The sequence below is a fragment of the Anser brachyrhynchus genome, assembly GCF_964034855.1.
Source record: "Anser brachyrhynchus genome assembly, chromosome: 8".
NCBI classification, from domain to species: Eukaryota; Metazoa; Chordata; class Aves; order Anseriformes; family Anatidae; genus Anser; species Anser brachyrhynchus.
The window spans coordinates 25,720,059-25,740,301 of NC_137702.1; the positions used below are offsets into that span (position 1 = coordinate 25,720,059).

The 20,243-nt window shown below is 35.5% G+C and overlaps 1 protein-coding gene across 2 annotated transcripts in view; it reads right to left on the bottom strand.

The window, feature by feature from the left end:
• ASPM (assembly factor for spindle microtubules) overlaps positions 1 to 20,243 on the bottom strand; it is a 30,306-nt gene that overhangs the window by 2,547 nt on the left and 7,516 nt on the right. The window contains exons 5-26 of one of the 2 annotated variants that reach the window (XM_080602117.1): positions 19,685 to 19,831; positions 18,572 to 18,817; positions 18,348 to 18,415; positions 17,669 to 17,810; positions 17,460 to 17,590; positions 16,751 to 16,926; positions 16,505 to 16,650; positions 16,341 to 16,426; positions 15,355 to 15,573; positions 14,288 to 14,501; positions 14,056 to 14,201; positions 13,840 to 13,968; positions 12,279 to 12,473; positions 6,846 to 11,471; positions 5,346 to 5,426; positions 4,843 to 5,009; positions 3,242 to 3,401; positions 2,500 to 2,709; positions 1,955 to 2,101; positions 1,097 to 1,288; positions 462 to 654; positions 154 to 308 (exon numbers count right to left, since the gene is read on the bottom strand). In XM_080602117.1, coding sequence (XP_080458243.1) covers positions 154 to 308; positions 462 to 654; positions 1,097 to 1,288; positions 1,955 to 2,101; positions 2,500 to 2,709; positions 3,242 to 3,401; positions 4,843 to 5,009; positions 5,346 to 5,426; positions 6,846 to 11,471; positions 12,279 to 12,473; positions 13,840 to 13,968; positions 14,056 to 14,201; positions 14,288 to 14,501; positions 15,355 to 15,573; positions 16,341 to 16,426; positions 16,505 to 16,650; positions 16,751 to 16,926; positions 17,460 to 17,590; positions 17,669 to 17,810; positions 18,348 to 18,415; positions 18,572 to 18,817; positions 19,685 to 19,831 — 7,976 coding nt within the window. Of the gene's footprint in view, positions 1 to 153; positions 309 to 461; positions 655 to 1,096; positions 1,289 to 1,954; positions 2,102 to 2,499; positions 2,710 to 3,241; positions 3,402 to 4,842; positions 5,010 to 5,345; positions 5,496 to 6,845; positions 11,472 to 12,278; positions 12,474 to 13,839; positions 13,969 to 14,055; positions 14,202 to 14,287; positions 14,502 to 15,354; positions 15,574 to 16,340; positions 16,427 to 16,504; positions 16,651 to 16,750; positions 16,927 to 17,459; positions 17,591 to 17,668; positions 17,811 to 18,347; positions 18,416 to 18,571; positions 18,818 to 19,684; positions 19,832 to 20,243 lie in introns of both variants that reach the window. The other variant, XM_080602116.1, reaches the window with a different exon arrangement.

Consider the following 20,243-nt stretch of genomic DNA (forward strand, 5'->3'; position numbering starts at 1 on the left):
TTAAGAAATAACCTAATTAAAACTCAGATTTATTTTTGCTTTTCAAAATTGTTCAATTTGTTTTAAATTCATTCAGCAATTTTGTGGATAAATAAAAACTGCAATAAAGTAGCCTACAGCTCATAGCCCTGCAAAAGAAAATATTAACATTACCTTTGAAACATTAAGTAGAACTTGAATTGAGTATCTGATCACATCCATACATGGAACACTCCGGTTGCAACTTCGAATCAGAACAAAAATAGTGAAGATTGCTCTGCTCTGGACCATATTTTCGCAACAGAGTGGGGAGAGTCTGGTAACTACCTCTATAACATAGAACAGTTGAAGAAGATTCTTAAGTTCAAGCAATTTATTTTCAATATTACAGATCTTTCACTTAAATTTAAATAGGACTTGTAAAGAAGTAAAAAACACCATTATTGATTTAATATGATTCCACAATAAAACAAAATACTGACCTAGATGCTTTAATGCTGCAAGAATGTATGAAAGATGTTTGTATTTTAGAAGGTATTCAATAGCAATTGCAGTTCTGTTGCACAATTTGTTTTCTTCTTTGCTGTTTTCATGAGCCTTTTCCAAACTGCGCCTTAAAGCTCTAGTTTTTGCTGTGTCATTACGCTTTCTCCAAGAATATCCTCTCCACAACGCCTATAGAAAAGGAATTTCATAAAGCCCCCCCAAAAAAACTTGTGAACAGAAGAGACAATAGAACAGAATTTGATTAGCTTTCCAAATCAACATAACACAAGTCTGATTAACTATTTAAATACTTTGGTTATTCATTTTTAAGTAACTACCCAATAATCACATTCACTGTTTAATTTTCCAAATAGTGCATTTGCAAAACAAAAGAACAAAACAAACACGAATGTACACATACCCCCCCACACACCTCCCAAAAGTCACCTCAAACAGTATCTGCTTAATATTACTTCATCTGTTTGCACTTAACTTTGAATTGAAATTGGCTTGTCTTGTAATTTAACTGATAAATTCAACAATCAATGTAAACATTTACATTTGTCCTCTCTCCAAAAGCCCATGAAACAAAAACAAACTAAACTGCAGTTTTCTTTTAACAGGTATTTACCTGAAATTTAATTATTCCAATGGCAAATTTTCTGTTACGTCTGCAGGCAAGAAATCTTCGTATGCTTCGTTGGATTATGGTTGCTGCATCATTTCTGCGATTTAGCCAGCCTCGAATCATACGTTGCAGTTGAATGATTCTTTGATAATCTCTTCGAAATCTTTTCTGTTGCATTTTTGCTCGAAACCATCTCTGTTTAAATTAAAGTAGATTTCTATTTATTTACTTAAGACTTCTCCCAAAATTCTTACTTCCCTTCCTAAACAAGCATTGGTAAAAAACAAAGAACTACTTTAACATGAGTTTTGACATACAGGCACTAAATATCCCTAGCACTCACCTGACCACCATGACTCAGCTGTGATCTGCCTAGTGGTGGCTGTAATGAATGACTGCAAAATAAACTCAACCGCAGAACTCTTCCTCAGCTAGGAGCAGGTAGGGAAGCATTCTGTTTTTTTCTCAGCTGTCTTTTAGGAAGAACCACTACTCCACTTCCTATTTCCCAGGTCTGTTTCTTCCCCTCTATAGAGAGGGGAAATAGTGTTCTGTATGCCAAATCTTACCAAAGGCTTGTCTAATTGTTTAGACAACTGTTACCTCTCAATTTATCTAATACTGAACTCCTTCCATCGATGGGACTAAGCTAGTGACCACTCTGGAGACCTCCAGAGCCTGCTGAGATCTACTTTATTATGTTTAGCTGCCTATAAGCAGCATTATTTAATAAACTGTAGTCTCTATGTTTTAGCTTTATTTTGACGTATGAAGAAACTACCGTATCTTAGTGCTACAGGTCAGCTGACACAATAGATTAGACTATGTTACACTAAAAGATTCATCCTTAATTAGACTAACCTGTATTATAAGAACAGATGAGATATGGTTTTGTGCAAGCTTTAAGATGAGGTGAATCCTATAGGCCCTTTGAATTTTAATTGCAGAGACATGATGATATGCAGCTGCTATAAAGTAAAGCAGTCTCTTCTGTTTCTGTTCTGAAATCTGTCAAGGAAAACAGAAAAAAGAACGTCATTAATTTTCATACCCAGAGATAACTGATCATCTATGCGAAGACCATAGCACACAGCAAAGTATACTTCAGCAAGATGCTGAATAATGACCGTTGAAGTCATTACCTCAGAACTAAGTAAGATACCTTTCCTCAGTCCTAGGTCTCTCTAATCTGAACGGTAACACATAGAAATGATTGTAACAACTTTAACAGATAGAACAGTTTCAATGTAAGCATGCATGGGTGTAAAGGATCAGTTTATGGGTAAGCCAAAAAGATTTCACAAGCATTTAAAAAAAAGTTTTTCTTTTTGCCAGCTAGAATTAATGCTAAAATTGCTATGGAGATATTTTACACCAAAAGTAGTTATAATGTGAAGTACACCAACCTTTTTTCTGACTAAATAACCCCGTATAAATGCTTGCAGTTTAATGATAGCTCTTCTAGTTCTATTGTATTTCATAAATTGAAGCCTGCCTTCCTGCCAAGATCTCAGATGTTTTTGGATGATCACAGCAGCAGCTTTTTGTTGAATAAATTTTCTTCTCTCCTTAAAACATCTGTATGTTGCTTGGATCAAACATGCAGCTTGAAGCTTCTGAAAAAGATTTTAAATAGCGCATTGATAATTAAAATTTAGTTCTTTCCTGTCCCGATCAATGAACATTTATGTTTTTGTTCTTTTCTTATGAAAGATTTTTTTTCTAGAACTAAAACACAGATAAAGAATAAAAATAAAATAGGAAATAAGCAAACTCACACCACACCAGTTTATGTAGAAATCTACTTTCACAATTTGGAATGTCTTTTCCCTTACTTAAAGGTGGTCAAAATATTGGTATAACTTAGTTCTTTCTAAGCAATCAGGCCAACAGATCATTTTTACATTTTATGTTATTGGCATAAACAAGGACAATTCAACAAAATGGAACTGTTCAAAAAAAACAGACAACCTAGTTGGTCTAAGCAAAAAAGAAATTGAATATTTTAAAGATAAAGCAGTTTAGATTTGAACAATCTTTGTTCTGACACCACTTTTTTCTTTTGTACACTTCCAGATTGATGACAAAACTCACAAATACATTGAAAATTTAATACAACCATGACATAGAGTGCAAGTGAAAACATACCTTTCTTAAAAGTCTTCTAGCCCTGTACTGTCTATATGCCAACTGAATCTTAACTGCAGCATTCTTAGTTGCCAGAAACTGAAGCTGAACCATTCTTGCAGTAAGGGTTGCTCTCCATCTTCTTTGAATAGTAAGTGTACATAACTTCATTTTCAAAAACCTAACATGAAAATGCATTTTAGGCTTTCTAAAAGTTGAGAACACTTAACATTTTTAAGTATGAAGTTTAAAGTGGAACATGTAGCATCTGGAGACAGGAAGTGAGGAAATGAAAAAGGCAGCTTGGACAAGCCATTATATCTATAAAATATGCATATACAATCTCTATTAAAAATCAACACCTAAACACTCTGAAATAACTAAAATAGTCCAAGAAAACATAGAAGTACTAAATGGAAGAGAAAAAAATAAATTGTTTCTTCCCAATATCACCTTTTTTTTTAAAAAAAAAAAAAAGCGATGTTCAGCGTACAATGGAAGCCAAAAACTTGTAAGGGCATCATCAGGAAGGACACCAGTAATAAGTCAGAAGGCAAAATTTTGCTTCTATATAAAATGTTGGCATACTCCTGTCTTAAGGATGATGTGCAGTTCTGGTCTTTACACCTCAGAGAGGATGGAGCGAGTCAAGGAAGAATGAAGAAAATATAGAAAATGGAGCAACTGACCAAGATGGTAAAACTTAGAAGGACTAGATGCTTCAGATCAGAAAAAAAATGGGGAGGATGGAAGAGACAGAAACAGAAAGAGTGAAGGTTTACAAAACAATTTAGATAGACATGCTGAAAGTAAAGCTGTTATCAAAGCTTGCGACACTGAAACAAGGGGATGGATAGCCAGTGATCTCAGTAGAAAGACTGGTTTAAAATAAAGATACTTTCTTTTTTCCCCCACAGTAGATACTCCCAGAACTTGCTGCTAAAAGAAGCTGTGGGGGCAGCAGCAGATTTTAAAAAGCATTACACAAGTTGACATACAACAGGTCCTTAGAAGGATATTAAAGATAATAGGCAAGGACATAAGCTCTAGCATTCATAATCTATGAAACACTGATGCTGAGGGAGAACCTCAGAAAGTGGTCAGGTTCATATACTCTCCCCAGCCAGCATTTTCTATTGCTAATGACAGAACACCGTTCTGAATGGGATGAAACATGTCTGACCTAGGAGAGCATTTATTGTAAAATCATTTTGGCAAAATAAACAGTAGTTTAACTAATCCATCGTGCTTATAAAGAAATAGCTTTTTCATCCTGTTAACTTTACATTATAATTTTAACAATATCAAGAACATCATTCCTATAAAAATAGGGAAAAAAAAGAGATTTGGAAAGACTAGGGCTTGATTCTACTATGTAAAATTTAAGATTGTGTAGCTTCCAGTCCAGAGAAATATTTAAACATAAGAGAAATCATGTGCAAAAGAATAATTACATTAGCATGAACAGGATTGATGCATATTACATATGTGCATATTACATATGTGCTTGAGGGTCAGAGCTTGAAAATCTATAGGTATTTGCCAGAGTGCAAAGCAGTACTAAATAACTATATAATAAAAAATTTTTAAAGTAGAGAAATTTATGTCAAATTCAACATTACCAGGTCCTCTGCCGTTTTGTTTTGAAGTGACTCTGAATAACACGTACAGCTTTTACTACAGATGCATATTCCTTTCGTGCTTTGTAGCCTCGAAACCACGCCTGAATTATTTTTGCTGCTCGCATTTTGTTAGCCCACTGCCTGGCTTTATATCCTCTGTATGATGCCTATTAAACATACAAAAACAAACAAACAAAAAAACACACACCCTTGAATTTTTTTAATGGAACAAACCAAATTAAAAAACAAAAAGTCCCGTTAGCATGAAAGGCTTTTAGGATTCCTAGCTCTACAATATTATATACGTTCAGGAGACATTTTCTAAAACAACTAAAAACGCATTTAAGGAAATACCACAAATGCCACTAATGTCTGTAAATAATTATGTAATGAAGAAATAAGTAAAAGATTAAAAAACAACACAAAAAACAACTCACTTCCCAACAATGCTCTCCACCCCCAAATTAAAACCCACAATACCCAAAAACACCTTCTGGGATTACCTGAATTCTAATAGTAGCTCTTTTGATTTGATTGTACCTTTGTTGTTCAACATTTCGCATCCGATACGTTCTGTAGTATTGCTGTATTAATAAAGCAGAAGACTTGCACCGAATGTATTGTTGCCTCTGAATAAATCCACGAAAATATGCCTTGAAAGCCAAAGACAATATTGGAATATTTACTCACTTGCATGGCATTGACCATTGCATTGAAGATGACTGAATATTTTTAATTATTGCTACAGTAATTAACTTGTTATAAACCAACAGTATAATTAACTTTAAAATAGCTCTGATTTCCCAATTAATTGTTTTCTGCTTTTTAAGTGAAAACATCATACTTGTATTGTTCTGGATATATAATGGTAAATATTCAGAAAAATAGCTATGAGGCTGCCAGTTCCCTCCCAACCCTCCAAAGAATAGAAGTGAGGAAGGCACACTTGTTTTCTTATCTACCAAAAAAAATTGTGTTTTCCAACAGGATAGTAATAGCAACCTGAACAATTATTAGAGATTACTTCCCTTTCCTTCCTGATCTGGGGAAAAAAGCCCTCCTTTCATTCCAGTAATGTCCTGAAGACAAACCTCTTTCCTTTTACCTTAGGGTATAATAATTAAGAACAGCAAGGGAAGTCATGTAAAACTTCTCCCAGAAGGAACAACAGAATATTAATTTAAAATAAAAATGACTCCCAGTACAAATCATAATTAATATAAATAACAAGGAGAAATACCTTCTCTCCCTTATCCTCAAAAAAAAGCAAAAGCACATCAGAGGAACAGGTCTCCTTGACTTTTTTAACTAGACAGATATTTAGCTTGCTACAGGGAGATGGAGCAACTCTCATTACTTCTTGCCAACCACACTAATATGTTGTCCCATGTGTGTTTAAGTGTGTTTAATCACTTTTCCCTAAGAATGAAATATGTCTCCTCAAATTCTTTGTCAAAATGTTAGCTAGGCACCAAAATTATTCTGGATCTATTTAATGTCTTAAAAACAAGCAAACAAAAAAACCACTATACTTTGGTTATTCAAGAAGACAAGAATAAATCAGAAAGTCTTAAGGAATGCAGCAATTGTACTTCTTCCATTTACTTCACTTTATACTTAGTACCAGTGCCAACTAATGTCAACACATCAAAACAGCTTTCATTTGCACTCCAATCAAAAAAAAAAAAGAATTAAGCTGTTAATATTTAAGTAGGTGGAAGCTAGTCAGGCCAAAGAAGTCCTTAAAAAAAAATTCAGAGTTCCAATTTGAAATAGTTAAATTTTAGTGGAAAGAAAAGAAGGAAGAGAATATCACTTTTGAAATTAATGCTTCAGCAAGGAAAACCAAAACAAGAGACAGACTCATTTCTGTGCTCTGCAATATTAAATGCTACACACCTGATGTACTGTACTTCAGAACTTAATTCTGTTTTAACATATATGTTTGAAATAGTAGCACTAATCTAAAACAAACAAAAACACTATTGTACATTTTAAAGTACCTGAATTTTTATTGCGCTTTCTTTCATTTTGTGAAACCTCTTCTTTTCGATGAATCCCCTGACCCTTGCCTGCACAATGATAATTTTCTTCCGGGTTTGTAAGTAAGTCGTTCTTTGGCATTTTACAATCAAGCGGGATCGGTACCATCGCTGTAAGACAACTGCTGCTTTTTTATAGCTTGCATACTGTGATTTAGCTTTATGCATTAAGTAATAGGCTTCTAATGTAATTGCTGCTGTTTTAAGTTGAATAAATTTTCTACGATGCACAGCCATCCAAAGAAAAGACTGAATCTTCCTTGCGGCTCGTATTTGTCTTGCTGTTTTTCTTGCTTTCATTCCACGGCAGGCAGACTGAATAATTACTATTGCTTGCTTTTGAGCAGAGTATTCTGCTTTCTGTAAACGAGCCCTGTGGCATGCTCTGTACCACCTCTGAATAGCAACTATTGAATTCTGAATCAATTTATAGCGACTCCTTGTTCTTTGGCATCGGAACGCAGACTGAATCATTATCGCCGCTGCTTTTTTTGCAAGAAAACGCTTCCTTTCTACATGCATTCGGAAAAATGATTGTATGCGTAGTGCAGCAAGATTGGTTTTATACAACTGCCTTGCTTTTTTAGCACGAAAAGAGGACTGTAGGCAAATGACGGCCTTTTTTATTTTTGCATAGTTTTCCATGTCAGCTTCTTTTGCTACTTTGGCTCTGAACCTTTGTTGTATAACTCTGATTGCCCAGCACAACTGTTTATAATACCTATGTTGTACATACATTCGATAATTAGATTGTATTACAGTTGCTGAAGCATGCATAAGTTTCAGTTTCTGTCGTTCCTTCATGCCTCTATAAGATGCTTGAATAACAAGAGCAGATTTCTTCATTGTCAGATATTCCTTCTGTTGGTTCTTTTGTTTAATGTAGGATCGATAGTAGTTCTGTATAGCAATAGCTGCAATTCTCATATTTTGGTAGGACCTTCTATTCCTGTACATTTTGTAGGCTGACTGTATTGTACTAGCTGCTAAATGCATACGCTCAATACTCTTCCTCACTCTGATACCTCTGTACACAGCCTGTATAAGAATAGTTGCTCTGCGAAGATGAAGATACTCCTGAGCGTGCTGCCTTGACAGAATCAAAGCTCTGTATCTTCTCTGAAAAACAAGAGTAGCTGCTTTAAGAGAGAGATACCTTTGACGTTCTCTGAAAGCTTTAAAATTTTTCTGAACAACAATAGCAGCACGGTGTTTTTCTTGAAGTTGTTTTTTTAAACGCGTGTCTCGAAAAGCCTTCTGAATACAAATTACTGCTTTCTTTAATGAAGAGTAGCGCTGTACTGCAATATTCCTTAGGTTATTCGCTCGGTATCTCTTCTGTATTAGCTGGGCTGCCCACTGAACTTTTCTGTAGTGGTGGCACTGCCTATACATTCGGTAGTTTCTCTGTATTGTAAGTGCTGCCTCATGCCTTTTCTTCAAGAAGCATCTTGTTTTCATTCCTCTATAGGCAGCCTGAAGAACTAAAACAGAATTGTACTGTTTTAAGTATATTTCTCTGACACGCTTCCCTTCCCTGTAAGCACGGTAACGTTGTTGTATGATTACCGAAGCAAGCCTTAGAGCTTGGTAAGAAATGTAAATTTTACGCATTCTTAATGTTGCTTGGATGACCGCAGCAGCTTGATGCATCTGCTGCATTTTTTGCCTTACCACAAAGCCTCTGTAGGCAGACTGTATGATAACAGCAGCATTAAGGAATGAGAGGTATTTTTGACGTTGAATTTTTGCTAGTTTCGTTGCTCGGTATTTTCTCTGAATTACAATAGCAGCTGTCCTAAGGGAAATAAAATGTTTTCTTTTGAGAAAAGTTCTAAATCTTCTTTGAATAAGCTCAGCAGATTCATTCATAGTTCTTACAAGTCTTCTTGTTTTCATGCCACGGAATGCAGCCTGGAGGCGAAGCGCAGCACTTCTCACGGTCGTATAGTTATGAACTTGTGCATTTCGCTCCTTACAAGCACGGAACCACTGCTGAATCCGTCTAGTTGCCAACAACAAGTTTCTGAAATCCCTCTGTTGTTTGTGCATTCGATAATAAGCCTGTATCATTGCTGCTGACTGGTGCATAGTTTTTAAGTCTCGTCGAACTTTCATGCCTCTACAGGCAGCCTGAAGGATAACGGCAGATTTCTTAAGCTCCGAGTACTTCTTACATTGTACTTTACCTAAACAAAATGCTCTATATCGTCTTTGAATTATAATTGCTGCCATTCTCATTGCCCGATATCTAATGTTTATGCGATGCATCTTAAACATGGCTTGAATACAAATAGCTGCTTGGTGCATACAGTGAATTTGTCGTCTGACTTTCACACCTCTGTAAATTGCTTGCATTTTGACTACAGCTGTTTTTAAAGATAAGTATTTTTGCTTTTGCCATTTAGCATGAATAACTGCACGATAGTGCCTTTGAACTACTATAGCTGCAGATCTAAGTGTTACATAGTCCTTTTTCACCAGGTATGATCTGAATGCTGTTTGTATGGTTGTAGCAGCTTTTCTTTGTTTCCTCAATTGTTTCCTCGCAGTCATCCCACGGTAAGCAGACTGCAAGACTAATGCAGCTGCCTTTGTTTTTAGATAAAGTGCACGTTGTTGTTTTTTCATATAGTAAGCTCTGAAGTATCTCTGAATCACTAAAGTCGACTGTCTTATTTTTTTAAATTTTAGTTGATTTACATGCATTCTGTAATAGGACTGAATAATCGTTGCGAGATGGTGTTCCTTTTGAATTTTTTTTCTCACCATTTTCCCCCTCCATATGGCCTGAAGACGTACTACACAGTTACGCAGCTCAATATACTCTTGCCGTTGCTTTTGGCCTATGACATTCGCTCTGTAATGTTTTTGGATAATTAGTACAGCGTGGTTCATAAGTCTGAATCTTTTCAGAGCTATGAATTTTCTGAAGGCAGCCTGTATTACTGTTGCAGCAGCACACTGTCTTTGAATCTGCCTTCGTACCTGCCAGCCGCGAAATGCTGCTTGTAAAGAAAGCACAGCTGCTCTTGTCGTTAAGAAGGTCAATCTTTGCCTGCTTCTAGTCTTGCAAGTTCTGTACCATCTCTGAATCACAATGGAGGCCTGAATCACGGCCTGATACTTCGTTCTCGCAGCATGAGCTCGAAAAGCAGTCTGAATTTTAATAGCAGCTCTATATTCAAGTTTAAGCATTTTGCGTGCCTTATAACCCCTGTAGGCTGCCTGTAAGCACACTGCTGCTTTTTTAGCTTGTAAGAACTCCTGCCTCTGGCAGAGCTGTTTTTGGTATGCACGGTAGTGTTTTTGAATGACAACAGCAGCTCTGTAGATGATTAAATAATGTGTCCTGTCCCTTCTCATTCGGTATTGTGCCTGGAGAAATACTGCAGTCTCTGTCCACTTTTGTATTTGTTTCCTGACAAGATAGCCTCGAACTACAGCTTGAATTCTTATGCAAGCATCCTTCAATTTTCTATAATCTTCTTTAAGTTGAAGAGCATACCTATGAGACCGATACCTTTGCTGGACATAAAGTGTTGCCTCCAGTAACGCACAATAACGCCTACGTGATTGTCTCATCTTTACAAAAGCTTGTATTTTCACTGTTGCATCTCTTAAGTCTTTAAATCTCTTTCGGACAACATAAGCACGATAACTTGACTGAATTTTTATCACAGATCTCAATATGTGCGCCTCTTTCCTAGCTATCCTTCCTCTGTAGGCAGACTGTAGGACAATAGTAGCCAGACGCATCCTCTGGAAAGACAAGGCTGCTTTTTTAGAAGCCACACATGCCCTATACCAAGCTTGAATTACAGAGGCAGCATTTTTCATCTCTTTGTATCTTTTTACCTGTTGGTATTTTCTCACATGTGACTGCAAGGTAGTAATGTGTTTTTTTAATTGTAAAAATCTTAGTTTCTCTTGTCTCATTCTCCATAGTGATTGAATAACACAAGCTGCTTTGGTTTGCCTGTAAAGTATACGTGCATTCATGCCTCTAAAAGCAGCTTGGAGAACTACTACAGCTGCACGCTTTCGCAAGTAGTTCTCTCTCTCATTTTTTCCTAATTTATAAGCTCTGTAATACTGCTGAATGGTCACTATTTGTGCCCTATGCTGCTGGTAAATACGTCTAGCTATCTGACACCTGTACCATGCCTGAATCTTGATAATGCTTTGCTTAATATGTAGATAACGCTTCAGATCTCTGTGCATCCTGTACCAAGACTGCAAGACAAGGGCAGCTCTCTTTCTTTTAGCCAGTTTTGAAGATTGCCATTTTCGGAAATAAGTCTGGAGCACTAAAGTAGCTCTAATTTTCTGCTGGATTTTGCGTTTTCTCCATCTTCTGAATGCAGACTGAATAATAAGTGCTGAAGACTTTAAGATTTCATATCTTTGTCGATCTTCTTTTGCCAACTTAGATGCCCGCAGATGTCTCTGAATTGTAACAGTAGCCCAAACAATTCGTTTATATGCAGAAGCAGACATCACCATCCTTCTCTTTGCTTGTACAAAGATAACATAGTATCTTAGCTGCAAATATTTTTTCCTAGCAGAGTATCTCCTCCAATAAGCCTACAGGAAAAAACAGAAAATTTAGTATTTTCTTTATGATAGCTTAAGTCTAATTTTGACAACTACTGCCCTCAGACTTATTAAGATTTGTGTACTTCTACTTAACCTCCATGAAGATAAGCCTAGATACCTACATAAAAAACCATGTCCAAATGCTTGAAACCTTGCTTTTTTAGCACTTTAAATTCCAGAGAAAAAGTGCTAAATTTACCCTGGCAACAAAAGATTCCCTGTTAAACTATGTGATAAATCAGTGATTCTTTAAAATCCATTACAAAAAGTCCTAAGAATGTAATATATGGCTTTGGGTAACAGATGGGAAAGTATCTTGAGAAACTGAATTAACTATCAATTACTAACTACCAGCTGGTAACTAATTTCTGGCATTCTGAAAGTGCCCACTGCAGGTGTTATAACATTAGGTGGCCAATTCTTGTCTGGCTTCTTTACTGGTGTTCAGCAGCTGCAAAGAAGCAAGCCAGAACAATCTGATTGGTCCCTACATTGCCTGGCTTATGGTCCAGTGTTTTAATAATTATGGCATATCAGCACAAAATATTTACTAAACTAAGAAAGAACAAGTATAGACTTAAAAGCATATTACCATTTCTCTCTGGAGCGAGAAAATTACCAAAACATCTCAAAAAGGGAAAAAATTGTATTACGTTTTCATGAAAACATCTGCTGCTGTAAGCAGCACAAATGACCCTGAGCAATCCTTTTTCTTATAGGTTTCACAGAGTTTTCCTTGAATCTCACTTTATATCATATTACCTTGATGTGTAATCTCACTTTATATCATATTACCTGAATTACTGTGGCAGATTTACTTCTGGTTTCCTCTAGTTTTGTCTTTTTCAGATTTAAAAACTTCACCCTGGCTAAGTATCTTCTCCAATGATTCTGGATGAACACTGCTGCATTGTTTTTCCTCAAGACACGTCGATGAGACAAGAAGTTTATTGCATGTTTTTGAATTATCCGAGCAGCTCTGTCTCTTTCCTACAAAGAGTCAATTTCCACTGAACAGTTAGGATGCAGTTAGAATAACTATCTAGAGCAATCATATAAAAATTAGGCTTGTTGATTACACAGCTTTTCTTTATTCTATGGCAAGAACTTTTCTGAAACAGAAAACATTTACTTCAGCACCAAGTTTTTTGTAAAAGTGTGGTATCACCTAAATCTGCATCTTCCCACCTTGATAGTTCTTGTTGCTCCATTTTTTTTTTAGCACTCCTTAGTAAACCTTTTTTAAACCTCAATTTTAGTTCCCATTCATAAGAGTTTCAGATATCCATATTAACTGGCATACCAGAGTGTTTTCCAGCTATACTGAAATAACCTGAGTACAAAGACAGTCACACTGGATCATGTCCATCTAGCCCAGATTTTTGTTTACATATATCAGTGTTTCCATAGTAACCCAAAGGCCATAGAAACAGACTGATAAACATCAGGGCAACAGGAAAATGCAACTTACAGATGTAATACTTCAGTAAGTAGCTCGTCTTGTCAGATCCCTACTAGTAACTATCCAATATGGTAATATGGCAGAGCATACTTGCACACATTGCAAGATTAAAATCAAAATAATGTCTGCAAAGCTTGTGTGTTTTGTTTTTTACATCTCCCTCAAGCAGCTTTGCTATTCACTATTGAAAAACAGTTATAAAGGAAATATATTTTATCATTAGCATTAAGGCTGTACACTTAAATAAAAAATAAAGAAATTGGAGATAAATAAATCCCCCCTCTACGTCACAGATTCTCAAAATATTTCACTTGAACACTGCTTGAGTTTCTAAAAGATCTCAGATACAGTGATGGTGTTTATCAGCCTTAATGGTGTCATAGTTTTAAAGCCATCACAAGATCTGACATAACTACCTAAAAAGCAAGAAAGAAACTACCATGCAACTTGACTCAAAACACTTTGGTTCAGCGCCTAAATGAAAATATTAAATCCATGTGCAAGTTTAATTTTATAAACTACAAAGAGAAATTAATAGGAATCAAAAAGGAACAACTCTTTGTTTCAAGGGAGCAGTGCAACAGTTTCATATTTGACTTGGAAAATGTGTTTGAGGGGTGCCACGCTTTAGTTAGAAACTAAAAGAAACCCTGAAGAACAATAGCCTTTAAAGAATAATCACCTTTAAACAAAACTAACTACCTTAGAATAGTCTTAAACCTTAAAAGTTTTTTTTAGTAATTACCAAGAAGCCCATAAATTTGGATAATAATGGTACTAAAATTAAATGCAATTATTATTCTAATAAACCTGTATACTCCAAACAATGAACTTATATTCTTTATTTAGTTTTTCTCAAAGTATGAGCTATGAGATTGCACAAGAAAAGAGTACCTGAGAAAGCTTCAGTTCCTTTTTCAGCCTGTATTTCCTCCAAGTGGACTGAATTAATCGAGCAGCTCGAGTTTCTTGCCGAAGATCTAGAAGCCTCGAACACAGAAACGACAGGTAGGTAATAACAACCTATTTAAACACAGAAAGCAGCACGTTAAAGACTACACACAGGAGAGCAGGACACATTTACTTCAACTCTAAAGGCACCTATCTCACCTTCTCATCAGGTATTGTATTTGACATGTCTGAGTGATGAATCATTGCTGGTATTCCACCTAGGTCAGAAACTGCAGTATTGATCAGCTGGAAGTTCTTCTTCTCATTGTCTAACAATTCCTTGTACATGACTGAGGCCGTTATAGCTTTGCAAAGAGAAAATATTTGTCAGATCAGATTGGATACAAGAGAAATAGATTTAACATGAGCTTTCGTACATTAAATAACTTACTTTGGTCAAATGTTCCTTCTGTAACATTTAGAGAAGTATCAGACTCTGAGGATGAGGAGGATAAGTTTAGTCCCACCATATGAGTTCTTGAGCACTCTACTGTTTGAGTTGTACGTTGACACACAGCTTCCAAAGGCACGTAACATGGATGATAATGATGAATTAAATGACACAGTACTCTACCATCTGAGAAACAGACTGTGAAATTTTCCACCTGTTTAATAAAATACAGTAAGTTACAAGTTCCTTGAATTTTTGGTACTGGTTAACTGGTGTAAACTGGATATAGAATTTTTCATCTTGCACCTTTGAAAATGACAAAGTATGAATTCTGCAAATTTATTTTAGACAAAAAGTTACAAAATTAGTGCTTCCTTTGAACATTCACTGTGCATTCGCACATAGCTGTAAGAAACCCGCAACATTGGTGTGAATCACTATACAGTGAATCTTCAAGAGAGAGACTTAAGAAACAAAAAAAGTGGTATTTCTATCGAAGGATCCCCAGGAAACTTCAAAAGAGATAGCTTTTAAGGTCTTCAGTGCAGAAATAAGGCCTGGACTTGCATCAGTTTCAAATGTTCTATTTTGCCCTTCAGGAAAAACTATCAAGCGTGACAGTACTCTGATCAGTCCAGTCTGAACAGGGCTTCTCTTCTTAGAGGAAACAACCAGCAACACGACCCTTTTGAACAAACACCTCTAAGGAAAAGAATCTTCCTTGGCCTAAACATTAGTTTAATGCTCACAGTTTCTACTAATGGTGAAAATTTTATGTACAAATATGTTTAGAATGAATACCTATTGGGAAAAAAAAAAACACCTCCAACTAGAACTCCACTTTAACTATATTTTTAAAAGGCATTTTTATACATGAGACTAGCTAGAAGGGGAAATCCTTTTACTCAAATTTGTCTTGTGCAGGTACATCCATAGTAAGATGATTATTCCAAATCAGATTAAATAAAGTTGAGAAGAATGTTTAAAAATAATTACCATTGGCTGTTACTACACATGAAAGAATTTGAAATTGAAGAATTGTGCTCTTTAAAGAGTAAGCATTTTACCTTGATATTGTAAAATCCACAAACAGCATTAACCCATGCCATCAGCAGCTTCACGTTTTTACTGTAATTTTGAGGTGAGGAGCTATGACTGTTATCATCTTGTATTCTACAACAATTTGAAAAAAGTTTGAGAGTGCCCAATTGTGTTTTTATCTTATGTGCATTCCTTAAAAACATGATTTCTTCTTTTAACTGTTCCACATTAAGAAAAACATCCACCTATTAGGAAGAAAAAAAAAGATTTTATTAGCAGACGAGTATAAGTTTTATATATAGCATTTTAGAGAGAAACCACTCTCACTATCTGCCACACTGAATCAGTAGTGGTAATCTGGATTTGCCAGCATAGGTGGCAGTGGCAGCTACCAACTGCTTGAAATAAAGAACTTAAACCCACACTCTCACTGTTTTGTGGGAAACTGTTAAAGACCATCTTACTGAAAGTTTCTTCAAATTTACTGTTTCAAGATACTTGGAAAAAAGTTTAAAAGGTATAGCTTCAGTATAGATAAAATAAAAAGATATGGTAAAAAAGATAGAGCTTACTCTATACTTGTCTGTCAGAGTGACCTCACAAGCTGATTCGAAATTTGATTTCCCACATTCCCTTTTCAGTTAGTAAGAACTTACCAGCATTTGGAGACCAACATTATTTTAGTCTAATTATCAGTTCTGGTAGCATAACAACACAAGCTCAAAAGTTGTGTGTTTTTTTTGTGTGTGTGTGTGTGTGTGTGTTTTTTCCCTCCAAAAGCTTTTATGAAGGTATACAAGAAAGAGCGTAATTAAAACGTTAAAATGTACTGTTAGGGATGTCATGTAATGTTTGCATTGCACTTCGAATGTACAAAGTAGATTGTTCCACAGTTTAAAATTTGATTAGTAGAAGCCTTCACAGACAACAAATAATTGCTGAAGGACTGAAGTTTTCATTATCTCTCACTTGTAATTAGTAAGAAATGAAAAAGAAAGTAATTGAGTAGTACCTGGAAAGCAAAGACAATTTTCCACAGCAGTGCTAATGTTCGTTCTCTGTGTCTGTCCACAATATCCCTACAGTCAATTGAAGCACCTATTAAATAAAACAAAGAAATGAAATGTGCACTAGTCCTACAATGGGCTTAGAATAACTCTGATTTCTAGGCCTTACCACTCTCATCTTTCAAGTGAATTCCTCGCTCTTTAAGGACATTAAGAACAATATCAACATTATGCATCTTCTGTAGACGACTTATTGCAGGAACTCTCAACTGTTTTGAAAGATTCCAGTCTTTGGTGAGAAGTTCCATTGCTCTCCTAAAAAAGGGAATTTCACAGTTTAATAGCTTAGCTAAGCTCATATTAAGTATTATATAAAAGAAAATGAAGAGTTCAAAATAATTCTGTATCAACGCACACAAGACGAATACCACATTGTAAGTCCACAGCCAGATTTGTTACAGCAAAATCAAATTCATCAAGTGGAGTTTGAATATGGCTGACGGGTAGTCCCAGGAAACCAAGATGACGGGAAAGGTCACCTTCACCACTCAGGAAGTCTCGAGAAATTGCCAGCAGAATGTCTTTACTTGTCTTAAAACAAACAAACAAATGAACACACACCTTAAATACTAATATTTAAAAAAAATAAACACTTTTCACAGTCTGCCTACACAGTACATACTGAACTAAAGGAAATTTTATTTCAGCATAGTAAAGACATTTGTTAATCAAAGAGTTTCTATGACAGATGTTGCATCATCTCTTATTACAGCAAAACAACAAAAGACAAGAGAAAAGACCAAACTTACTTGGAGTTTAAGATCAGCTGCAGTATGCTACAGTGATATTTAAAAATATCGCAGAAGCTTAACTTCAGAGAGGAAAGCAAGTTAATGCAACATAACGGAGTCCTTTCTACAGAACCAACACCTCAAAGATTTCTTGGGAAATTTTTTCATAACCATGAGACCGTATACTGAGAACGTTCACATAAAAGCATCAACAGCCAATAGTTGTTAAAGAAATGCACCTAAAGGCATAAAAATATGCATCCTACATTCAGACACAGAACATTCATACATAGAACAATATTGGACAAAGACTTCAAATCACAGCTCTCTTACCTTGAACTCTGCATCCTTGCAAAAGAGGCAAGGGTCATGGTCAATCAGTCTGGACTGTTTGGCACAATCCAGAAAGCAAACTAACAGCAGCATTTTTTTCAGTGTGAATTTTGACAAAACTTCTTCATGACCTAAAAAGATAGAACCCATTAAGTGTCAGTTCAAAAATTAAGTGCTACAAATACTCTATTTTTGGAAATAGCCGTTACCTTCTCGATAAAGGTGAGGCACAGTGGGATGTCTATATTCTGCTGCAATGTCAGGGTTCCAGAGCAAGCGATTAAGAATAAATATTGCCAAACCCATAACATCACTATTGCTCTCCAAAGATATCAGTTCCCCATAAACAGTCTAATATTAAGGAAAAGGGAAAAAAGCATAACCGTTAAAAATGACCTTAAACAATGTATGTGTTTGTGAATATAATTTAATACTGACGTTTTGTAATAGCAAATAGTTATTAGCCTCTAAAAATCAATTTGTTCAAAATATTGACTAAAGGATAGAACCAAAGGAAATTTCAGAAGATTCTGTCTCATATAAAAACATTTGATCATCTATATCTCAGGAATCAATCAATCAGTAGTTCTCTTAAGAAAGACACGTTTTCCTCTAAGAGTCAAACTAACTGTGAACTGCTCTTCTGTTATTGGTCAGGGAGTTAATTCTCACTTTTCTTGATTTAATATTTTCTTTTTTTAATAAGGTAAATGTTTTTAAACCAAGTCTGTTATAATAAAGCAAAAGACATGTAAACTCACTATAATTAAGTTGAACCTACTTGGATTAATAAAACAGAAAATATAAAGAAACCTGAAACGCTCCCTACTAGAAAGGGTGTTAGATCTCTCTAAAACTTTGATAATAGACCACATATTCTGCACTTACCTCCAGACCTATACGCAGCCACAAAGGGTTGTAAGATAAAAGCCAGTTAAGGACTTTCTGCCTCTCTCCTGCAAGAGAGCATCTTATAATATTACATCCAACAAACACTTCATGTTATAGATAATATTCCTAACAATCTGTTTTAGATTAAATCAACTAAGTGTATGAGTAATCTTTTTTCTACTTACAAGAAAATAAGGTATGCAATTTTTTGTCATTCTTACCTACATCTTTCCAGAGGTGTCTGTCTCGACGAACTAGCAAACGTTGAGTTTCAATCTCAACTTCCAGCTTCTTAATAGCTTTAACCATTTTTTCAGATGTAAATAAACGGCAAGCATCACGTCGTAACTTATTCAGTCTACGACGAGCAGTATAGGCTTTTAGAGATACTTCATCTTTTGTTGGTGCTTTAGGAACACTGGTTTTATGATGGTTCTCTTCTCCCAAGATAAGAGCAGCTGCATTTACTGTTTAAATGCACACACAAAAAGTATGCCTTTACATCTCAAACAAAGGTAGTTTTGCCCCGTCTATGTTCACAATGTTATTTTACTTTTGCGTAACAATTTTGTTCTTCAGGAAGCTTATCGTTTGTTGCATTATATATGTCTTGCCAGGTACAGGAATATTAGCCACATATTTGTTATAACAACACTTATTTCCTAAAGTAATGGGCTAATAAGGGTTGGGCTGGAAATTCAGTTCTAAAATGAATTCGACAATCTTCAGAATTTTAGGTTGAAAATAGAGAGAGAAGTACATTATCATCATTTTAATATAGTGGCAACTCTAGTGTTTCTCAGCAGGTGGGGATTCCCCACTCAACACACACAGAGAGGTACTGCAGCCACAAGTTCCAGTGTGTATTCCTTGTTCCAATGCATGCTTCCCATTCCCGTGTGGGGTACGCTGCGCTTGGCATGAGCAAGTACATCATCTGTACTTATCACAAGGGGAAGATACGACTCAGAAAAGACTTAAAGTGCTATAAAGTTCTGTTGGGATGGACAGCACCATCTCCAACATTAGAATTGCCCTCGGTTTAGTATACTCCATATTTTTCAGCCCAACTGCCACTGAAACCCATCACCAAATATTTGCTTTAAGCTTATCGCAGTATTAAGTCAAAGGTTGAACAGGAAAACACATACAATATACAAAAATTGAAAAACAAAAAAAATCTACTCATATAGAAAAGCTTAATGCTACACAAAGTAAAATGATGAGTTGGGGTTACTGTTAAACAAGGACCCCCCTATTCACTAATATGAATAAGGCACCTTATGTAACATTTAAGAACATTAAAAGACAAAGTGAAAATTCATATACTCTACCTTGTGAGGTGTTTGTTCTTACACTGAAGTCATCAGGGGTAAGTACAAAATTTAACCACCACGTGAAACCTCGTTGTTGCTTCTCCTTCCAACGTTCATCATAAAACATATTTTTAGCTGCAAAAGGCATTGGGTGCCTAGGAATGACTTAAAATAAATAAAGAAATAAGTCCCTCCTTCTTTGATTGCTATTTAAAGAATAGCCTTTCTTGAAATGTATGATAAGCATTATATGTCTTATCGTGGAAAATATTAAAGTTTGATACTCTATTTAGCACTATAGCAGGAAAAAACAGGTTGTTAGAATCTTCAGTGACTTTTAGATCAGCTGTCATTAAATAAATTTTAGCCACAAATCCTGCATTAAGTTATTAAAGCACTAGAACAAATACAAGAACCCATATTCTTATTATTTTCAATATCTAATGTGTTTTTAATATCTAAAAATATATTTTTAAAATGTTTTAATGCATATCTTGGATCAAACCCAAGTCAAGTTGTATTACCGCCAGGAACAACCATTTTATAAATAGATTTTTCTGATCAGATCAACTTAGTA